The sequence below is a fragment of the Solanum verrucosum genome, unplaced genomic scaffold (genome assembly GCF_900185275.1).
Source record: "Solanum verrucosum unplaced genomic scaffold, falcon-dt-bn FXZP01000214.1, whole genome shotgun sequence".
Taxonomy (NCBI): domain Eukaryota; kingdom Viridiplantae; phylum Streptophyta; class Magnoliopsida; order Solanales; family Solanaceae; genus Solanum; species Solanum verrucosum.
Window position 1 is genome coordinate 10,881 of NW_026020059.1, and position 10,338 is coordinate 21,218.

Genomic DNA, 10,338 nt, shown 5'->3' on the forward strand with positions numbered 1-10,338 from the left:
TGAGTCTATTTTCAATGCTATCAATTTTTCTTAATTTAGAGCTCGCAGTAAAAAGTTATGCCCATTTTAGTGAAGCCTCTCTTTTAAAGGCACCTCAATCGTTTTTAAAGGGGTAGTTTCATCTCTTCCCATCCCTCTAAGCCTAGCCACGTGTTTCTTCACCCAATTAAGGGTCTAATCAATCTTAAACCTGTAAATCTATTAACATTTCAGAATCGTAGAACTTAATGATTTTCACATACAATTCTATAACAATAAGCCAGTCAAGAAACATACCTGAATTATCCATAGTTTTCTTCTTGACCAATATTAGCGGAAGCACTTTATTTTCTTCTGTTCTTAAACCAAGAACTAAGTTTTGTTTCTCTCTTTATCTTACGTTTCACAATAGTTTGATGGAACTTACTCTATGTTTTGGCAGAGAGAGGACCCATTTTATAATATGGAGAATAGAACAGTTATTTCTCACGTTCCATCTAAAGAAACAAGATAAGTTGCAGAAGAACCTTTCCTTCTTATTGCTGGAATGAAAATAATATACACGATGGTCTAACTATTTCCTAAGCTAACTCCACAAAATGGGGAGAATATCCTAAGCCTAAACACTATTAGAGACCTAGTCAAAATAGAAGAGCAGTAGTAAACTAATAGTAAAACTGAACAGTAACTAATGACTAATAAAATAGTAATTAACTAATTCTATCTAATAGCTATACAAAGTAAACTTATGCGTTGATACGCCCCCCTCAAGGTAGGCAGTGTGCAACAACACCTAGCTTGAACATGTGTCTTTCGAAGGCTGATTTAGAAAGGGACTTGGTTAGAGTATCTGCAAGTTGGTATGCGGATTGTATATGGAAAACTTGAACTTGCTTAAGCTGAACCTGATTGCGCACAAAATGGAAATCCACCACAATGTGTTTCATGCGATTGTGAAAAATAGGATTTGCACATAAATACGTCGCACCAACATTGTCACAGTAGATAGTTGGGACTTTTTGAAATTTAGGTGTCAGTTTTGCGAGAAGATTTGTGACCCAGTTTGTTTCTGCAAGAACACTTGCAACTGCTCGATATTCAGCTTCAATGGAAGAACGAGCAATCATTCTTTGCTTTTTGGAGGACCAACTCACAGGATTTCGGCCAATAAACAGAAGGTATCCAATAGTAGAAGCTTGATCATTGACGTCTCCAACCCAATCCGCCTCAGAGTATATATGTAAAGAGAAATCATTATGGTGCATCAACATAAGCCAAGATGAGCAGTCCCTTGAAGATACCTTAGTACTCGTTTGACAGCTTTCCAGTGGATCTCGGAGGGAGTTTGCATAAATTATGACAGCTTGTTTACTGCAAAACAAATGTCTGGACGAGTGAAAGACAAATATTGGAGCTTCCCTACCACCCTCATGTATCTGGCTGCATCAGCTAATAATCCACCATCATTGACCTTGAGTACTTCAATAGTACTCATTGGAGTTTTAGCAGGATTGCAATCAGCCATGTTCTCCTCACTCAATATATCATGTGTATAGGTACTATGATTCATAATATTACCATCCACACTTCTAATGACTTCCATACCTAAAAAGTGGGTGAGAGCTTCAAGATCTTTAACAGAAAATCTAGCTGGTATCGCAGACTCTGTTGGAGCCCAGCTGAAGGAGACAGTATTATGTGTGTGTCGAATGGTATTTGCATTGGTCATAATAATAGGAGGCGGCAAATCTATACAAGGCACAGGAGAAATCATAGGAGAGATATTCTGGTTAGTTGTAACCAAGTCTTCCCAGGCAAGTTGTCTGAAACATGAGGAAAGCTTTGAAAACATATTCTCGAAAGAAAAAATACTTTCAAAAAATTTGACATCACGAGACAAGTATATTTTTGAAGATTTTGGATCAAAACATTGAGGCTTCATGGAGTAATGTTCTTGCCGTTTCAATAATATGTCTATGTCGTCGTTTGGCAAGAGCAACTCGTTGAGGGGTGTATGGAGGAGCTAAAAGATGTTCAATACCTTGAGAGTTTAGGTATGGATCAAGAATATTATATTCTCCACCACCATCAGTATATAAAGAAAGAATTTTTGTATTGAAATGACGTTCCATTAAAACATGAAAGTTTTTGAAAAGTACTTTTACCTTACTTTTATGTTTCAAGGTATAAAGCCAAATGTATTTGGTAAATTGGTCAACAAAAATGTGGTAGTACTATTTTTTATCAATTGATAACACTGGAGAAGGGCCCCACAAATCACTAAAAAATGGTTTGAAACGGTTTTGTACTTGACAATGTAGTTGTTGAAAGGGATGCCGATGAACTTTATTTGATGAACAAGAATTACAAAATGAAATATTTTCTCGTGTACAAGGCAGTGAGAATTTATTTAAAACAAAATTCAAAACTCTAGCATGTGGATGACCCAATCTACTATGCCAAGTGATAATGGAGGACGAATTGGATGAGGCAGCATGTGCTTGTGGGGAAGGCACATAAGGTGAAGTTGGACACTCATAAAGACCGTCTCTACTCCGACCGTGGACTAAAGGAGTCCCTGTGTTCATGTCCTTTACACAAAAATGAAAAGAAAAAAATTCAATAGAGGTTAGATTATCTTGACAAAATTTAGAAACTGAAAGTAAGTTACGCTTAATGGTAGGTGCACATAGAGTATTAGAAAGATTGAAAGCATTATTCGATGCATGTAATTGAGTAGAATCAGTGTGAGTTATGGGGATTTTGTTACCATCACCCATGGAGACATGCTCCATGCCATTGTATGCCTGCAAGTTGTGAGGTTCAGCAGTGATATGATGATGCTCCAGAGTCGACAATCCAAGAATTTACTGGTGCCACCAATCCTGAAACATAGTTGACCTTTGCCTCAAAATGATTGTGAGATTTTGATCTACACACAGTTGCAACATGACCTGGTTTGTTGCACAATTTGCAGCGAACACCATCATAAGAGTTCGTGGTGGTGGAAGATTGGCACTAATTAATTGGGTGTAGTAGAGCGGTTGTTGGACCGCTATTGTTGGTTGTTGCCATTGTTGGGCCGACAAGTGTTCCGAGAATTGGAATGACCAGACCTGTTAGATGTAGCAACAGCAACAATATTTTGGTTATGAGCGTGCTTGGACTTTTCATGGTGAAGGAAAAGCTCATGATCCTATAGCTTTTCGTAGACTTCTTCATAAGAAATAGTGGACTCATGAGCACGAATCGCAGCAGAGATCTAACGAAACTCTGGACCCAAACCACTCAGGATCTTAACAATAAGTTCTGAGTTGGTAGTTGGGGCACCAACTGTAGAGAGTTCGTCAGAAATAGAGCGAATATGTTGCAAATATTCGGAGACTGGTTGGGAGTCTTTCGTCAGGCGCGTAAGGCGATCACGCCAACTAAAAATGCGAGTTTGGGACTTATTCGGATAGGCTGTGTGCAATGCATCCCAGGAAGCTTTTGTTGTATTAGCAGTTGCAATAGTGGTGGCAATTGTTGGATCAACAGATGTCATAAGGCCGTTTTTAATAAGTTGGTCTTGGCGAAACCAAAGAGAAAATGCAGGATTGGCACTAGGGACTGTGCCAGTTGTGATCGTGTGAGAAGGGGAGGGAGCGGACCCATCGAGATGGCCATATAGATCATGACCATGCATAAGCATCGAGAATTGCGCCTTCCACATTGAAAAGTTTTGGCTGCCAAGTAATTTGATAGGTAATTAGGAGCCGGATTAAATTGAACGATTGTCACTCTGATGTTTGTATCTGTGGTGACAACTTGAGAAGTGTCGCCCATTTATGGAGGGTGGGAGAGAAAAAAAGATATAGAATCTTACTCGTTAAAGTTTATTGTGTCTCTTGATACCATAAAAAAACAAGATAAGCTGCAGAGGAACCTTTCATTCTTATTGCTGGAATGGAAATAAATATGCACGATGGTCTAATTATTTTCTAAGCTAACTCCACAAAATGGGGAGATAATCCTAAGCCTAAACACTATTAGAGACCTAGTCAAAATAGAAGAGCAGCAATAAACTAATAGTAAAACTCAACAGTAACTAATGAGTAATAAAACAATAATTAACTAATTCTATCTAACAGTTGTACAAAGCAACTTATGCGCTGATACCATCAACGTTAGTTGTGGATAATATGAGTAGTTTTAATCCCACTAGGTAACTTCCCCATACAGGTTTAGGATTTAACTTATTTAATTATATCAAACCAAAAATAAATTAATTATGTGGGCCATATAAACTTACATTCTCCCACTTGGCTCACACAATTATTAATCTAGTGGTTTAATATGTAAGTCAATCATGTGCACAATTAATGTTAAATCCAACATCATTTGTCATTGTTAAATAAATCAACTAATATGAGTCATGGCGGTTGTACATCACTTTACTTGTTATAATTCCTTCCATGTACTACTATATTAGTCTATTACCTAACATAACCTTTCAAATACATAATGGGTCCAAAGATAATACTTAGAATATTTTATCTAAGTCGGAACATGTCATCATCATTCACAATATTATGTATACAAGAGAAAACAGGTAACAACAGAAACATAATTTGAGGTCAAAGTGTCAATTAAATAAACATAATAAAGTCTTTACATAAAGTCATTCATTGATATCAATAAGACCCATCCTTTCAACATGTTCAACAAATGTTTTGGGTGGTAATCCTTTCGTCAAAGGGTTAGCAATCATAAGCTTGGTGCTAATATGTTCAATTGACACTTTATGTTTCTGGACTTCTTCTTTAATCGAAAAGTATTTCAATTCCATATGTTTAGCACCCTTCGAATACTTGTCATTTTTAGAGAAGAAAATTGCGGCGGTATTGTCAAAATAAATTTTCAGCGGTCTGGTTATATTGTCGACTAATCCCAGTCCTGAAATAAAGTTCTGCAGCCAATTAGCCTGGACTGTGGCCTCAAAGCATGCCACAAACTCAGCTTCGATAGTGGATGCAACTATAACAGACTGCTTCGCACTCTTCCATGATATTGCTCCTCCAGCTAATAGAAACAAATATCCAAATGTGGATTTTCTTGTATTCACACAACTAGCATAATCTGAATCTGAATATCCAACCATATCAAGATGATTAGATCTTCTATAAGTAAGCATATGATCTTTAGTTCCTTGTAAGTATCGCAACACCTTATTTTCAGCCTTCCAGTGATCCATTCCAGGATTACTTTGATATTGGCTCAGCATCCCAACAGAAAAACTGATGTCTGGTCTTGTACATGTCTGGGAATACATTAGGCTCCCAACTATTGATGCATAAGGAATGTTTTTCATTTGTTTACGTTCCAAGTCATTCTTTGGACATTGATTTAGACTAAACTTATCTCCTTTCTGAATTGGAAGGGGACTTGATGAGCATTTTTCCATTCTATATCTCTCTAATATTTTATTAATATAGGCTTTCTGAGACAACCCCAACAATCCTTGTGATCTATCCCGAAATATTTCTATCCCAATCACATAGAATGCCTCTCACATATGTTTCATTTCAAAGTTGTTAGAGATATATTTCTTGGTATCGTGCAACAAACAAAGATCATTAGTAGCAAGCAGGATGTCATCAACATACAGGACTAACATAATAAACTTACTCCCATTGACCTTAAGATATATACACCGATCAACAGTGTTTTCCTTAAATCCAAAAGTAACAATAGTTTCGTTAAACTTAAGATACCATTATCGTGAAGCTTGTTTAAGTCTGTATATTGACTTCTTAAGTTTACACACCATGTGTTCATTTCCTTTAATAGAGAACCCCTCAGGTTGATTCATGTAAACTTCTTCCTCCAAATTTCCATTTAGAAAGGTTGTTTTCACATCCATTTGATGTTGCTCTAAGTCATAATGAACTACCAAGGCCATTATAATTCTAAGTGAATCTTTTCTAGAAACAGTTGAAAATGTCTCTTTATAGTCAATGCCATCCTTTTGAGTGAAACCTTTGGCAAGAAGTCTGGCCTTGTGACGTTTGATGTTGCCAGTTGAGTCATGTTTAGTCTTAAAGACCCATTTACACCTAACTTTTTTGCAACCTTCAGGTAATTCAACAAAGTTCCAAACTTCATTTTGTTCCATAGATTTTAACTCATCTTTCATAGCATCTATCCGCTTATCAGAATTGTAACTTTCAATAGCTTGTGAAAATGAAACTGGGTCATTATCGATTCCCAAGACAGTTTCTGACTTATGTAGATATACCAAATAATCATCAGAAATATCAGGTCTTCTTTATCTTTGAGATCTTCTTGATACTATTTCTTGTGGTTCATCTACTGCAGGTTCATCAGTTATGGCTTCATCGTGATTAGTAGGAGCATTAATTTGTTGTTCTTGTTGATTACTTTGTTGTACAACAGCTTCAAGAACAACAAATTTAAAGGAAGTGCAGGGTAGAGAAATTTGCACCCTAAGTTCTTTAATTTTCATGTTATGTGGATCTTTACTCCCACTAACTTCACCATTATCAATGAACCTAGCATTTCCAATTTTAATTATTCTCGTGTTATGATTAGGACAGTAAAATCTATACCCCTTTGATTTTTCTGGATAACCAATGAAGAAACCACTGATTGTTCTTGAATCTAGTTTCTTTTCTTGTGGGTTATAAACTCTAACTTCTGCCAGGGAACCACAAACATGTAGGTGCCTCAAACTAGGTTTCCTACCGGTCCACAATTCAAAAGGTGTCTTTGGAACTGTTTTACTAGGAACCGTGTTAAGCAAGCAATCAACAGTTCTTAAAGCATACATCCACAATGAAGAAGGTAAAGATAAATTACTTAACATACTCCTAACCATATCCATTAATGTACGATTACGCCTTTCTGCCACATCATTTTGTTGTGGTGTGCCACGCATTGTGTATTGAGCATATGCCATGTTTTTCGAGAAATTTAGCAAATGGACTTGGGTGTTGTCCAATTTCATCATATCTTCCATAATATTCACTACCTCTATCAGACCTGATTGTTTTCACCTTTTTATCTAGTTGTCTTTCAACGTCAGTAATAAATACCTCTAAGGCATTAATTGCTTGAGATTTTTCATGCAACAAATAGACATATCCATAACGTGAAAATCATCAATAAAGGTGATGAAATATTTTTCCTTATTGAAATACGTTATATCAAAAGGACCACATATATCAGTGTGTATAATTTCAAGAAGCTGAGAGCTTCTTGTGGCTCCTTTCTTTGTGTGCCTTGTTTGTTTTCCTTTAATACAATCTACACAAATGTTAAGGTCAGTAAAATCCAAATCTGGAAGAATTTCATTCTTAACTAATCTTTCCAGCCTTTCTTTAGATATGTGACCTAAACGTTTATGCCACAAGTAAGCAGATCATTCATTCACCAAACTTTGTTTCGTTCCAACATTATGATGTAGAGTTAAGAGTGTTTCAGCAAACAGATTATCAAGATTCAGTTTATATAAGTTATCACAAAGAGTACCAGTACCAATAAGATAATTATGCTTAAACAAACTAAAACATACATTACTGAAATTAAAAGAGTATCTAGTCGTATCTAACTTAGATAAATAAACTAAATTTCTCGAAAGAGAAGGTACATAACAAGTTTCAAGTAAATCTAAATGACGCCCAGTATCGATAATCAAACGATAAGTCCCGACAGCTTCAACTGGAACCTTTACTCTATTCCCCATATACACATATTTTTCATTCTTGTTTATGGTCTGGGTTGTAAGGAATCCTTGCATCATATTAGAAACATGAACATTACAACTAGAGTCAATACACCAAGTATTATAAGGAACTTCAGTTAAATTTGATTCGAGATATGTAAAAGCACAAGGCTTACCTTTCTTCTCAAACCATGCCTTACGTTTCAGGCAATCTTTCTGAAAGTGTCCAAATTTTCCATAGAAATGACACTTATCATTCTTATATTCCTTCTTACGTGCTTGAGATGAGGACTCATTAACATTGTGTTGCCTCTGTTTTCCCTTAACATGTTTCTTTCCTTTCTTTCCAACTCCTTGATGACTTACAAAGTTGATGGAGTGGGTCCTTGATTCTTGAGCCTTATTTCCTCTTGAACCAACATTCTGTGCAATTCATGCACGTTCCATTTGTATTTCATGGTGTTGTAGTTCATTTGGAAAGGGCCATACTCAGACGGTAATGAGTTGATGATGAATTGTACAAGAAAATTTTGTTCCACTTCCATTCCCAAAGACTTAAGTCTTGCTGCTATGTTTGTCATTTCAATGACATGCTCATGCATGGTACGTAAACCATCAAACTTCATACTGGTCAAAGTACCCATTAGTGTCCCAGCAAGAGAGTTATCAGCAGTTTGAGAGGATTCTTCCACAAATTTCAGAAATTCTTTTGCATTCTCAGTTTTGGGAAGATTATTCTTAATATTGCCCGCAATATTCATTCGCATGAACATTAGGCCTAATTTGTTAGACCGATCCCAGTGCTTATAATAGGACCTTTCTTCAACACTGCTAGTTTCAGTAATAGCAGTTGGCTTCTCAGTGTAAAGTGCAACATCAAGACCTAAAACTCCTAGATGGAATTTGATTTGTTCGCACCAGTCTGAGAAGTTAAGACCATTAAATGTCGTAAGAGAGGCAGAGTACGAATGAATAGCAAATGCTGCAAATAAAATATGCTCATTTGTTAATACTTAGAGTTATGAGTTTAAACATACTATTAGATTCAGAAATGGTTTATGTATTCTTAACTGTATACTGTTGTCCTCCTTTGGGTAAAACATCAAAATACAACTTTATACATACTGATGCTTAAAAATGAATTTAAAATCAAAATAATGTATTCATAATAATATGTATAATCTTTGGATAAATAAATAAACTAAGGATACATCTAAACTATCTCCTTAATGTTAAATAGTTATAAGAACAAACAATCAACCTTTGGGTGATTCATAAATGTCTTATAACCAAAAACTCCAATTTACCCATAAGTGTTATATCGGTTATAAGCATCAAAATTACTGGGTAATTGAATTTATGTTAAATCATTATTTTGGAATTAAATTCATAAAGATTTTACCACTTTGGTGATTAAAAAATCCCACATACATAATTCCATATAATCATGAAATTGTTTTGTTAACTATATAATGGAGGTCATAAGCACTAAACCAAATATGGTTCATGAAAACTCCAGTAAGTGTAATACACCAATTATTGAAATCCAGTAATAGAAATTCATTTTTTATTTTTTTTATTATTCATCATTGAATCAAATAAAATTAATAGCCATCACTGAGAGACATTAAAACAGTACACGATAACTTCACCAATTTTCTCAAAATTTGTCAAGAACAATCTCAAGTGAATAAAGGCAAAAAGAACATTGCATACCTTCTAAAGCAACTTCAATTTTGAGATCATTACTTCTATTATTTTAATAATATACATAAGGACAATCAATTCATAAAGAATAGAGAACAGAATATATTTCAATTAATGTACGGCTTGTCTTCTGCTTCTTTCATTATTCGGGAATTGTTCCTTTTATTTTCCTTAACAAAATATTTAGCGAGTAATTTATCAAATCCCGCAAATAGATTTAATATCAGATTATAAATCCTTAATTACATCATTAGGTTTCACAAAATCAGAAGAAAACATAATTTTAACGGAAAATCACTAGTTCTTAAACCTGGCTCGGATACCACATGTAAATCTATTAAAATTTTAGAATCATAGAACTTAATGCTTTCACATACAATTCTATAACAATAAGCCAGTCAAGAAACATACCTGAATTATCCATTGTTTTCTTCTTGACCAATATTAGCGGAAGCACTTTATTTTCTTTTGTTCTTAAACCAAGAACTAAGTTTTGTTTCTCTCTCTTTACCTTACGTTTCAGAATAGTTTGATGGAACTTACTCTATGCTTTGGCAGAGAGAGGACCCCTTTTATAATATGGAGAATAGAGCAGTTATTTCTTACGTTCCATCAACGTGAGTTGTGGATAATAGGGGTAGTTTTAATCCCACTAGGTAACTTCCCCATGCAGGTTTAGGATTTAACTTATTTAATTATATTAAACCAAAAATAAAGTAATTATGTGGGCCATAGAAACTTACAAAACCATATTTTCACGATCTTTAACAATTAGAGAAATTAGAGAAAGGTTCCAAGAGGAGAAAAAGCTAGGTTTTGAGTGCTCTTCAAGATTCCGTTGACTTTCGCCAAGAACCTTTGTTCTTTCCACGTACGTAAGGCTTCTCACAGTGTTGGACTTGTTCGTCCTCATGCCATACATCTCAATT

The 10,338-nt window shown here is 35.2% G+C and overlaps 2 protein-coding genes across 2 annotated transcripts; both read right to left on the reverse strand.

The window, feature by feature from the left end:
- Positions 1–4,639: 4,639 nt before the first annotated feature.
- LOC125823259 (secreted RxLR effector protein 161-like) lies at positions 4,640–5,422 on the reverse strand. The gene has a single exon (XM_049502655.1). It carries the CDS (start codon positions 5,420–5,422, stop codon positions 4,640–4,642), a length of 783 nt encoding a protein of 260 aa, XP_049358612.1.
- Positions 5,423–8,064: 2,642 nt separating this feature from the next.
- LOC125823260 (uncharacterized) lies at positions 8,065–9,833 on the reverse strand. Its single transcript, XM_049502657.1, has 2 exons — positions 9,821–9,833; positions 8,065–8,684 (listed from the first exon to the last, which is right to left on the reverse strand). Exons 1-2 carry the CDS (start codon positions 9,831–9,833, stop codon positions 8,065–8,067), a joined length of 633 nt encoding a protein of 210 aa, XP_049358614.1.
- Positions 9,834–10,338: the final 505 nt, after the last annotated feature.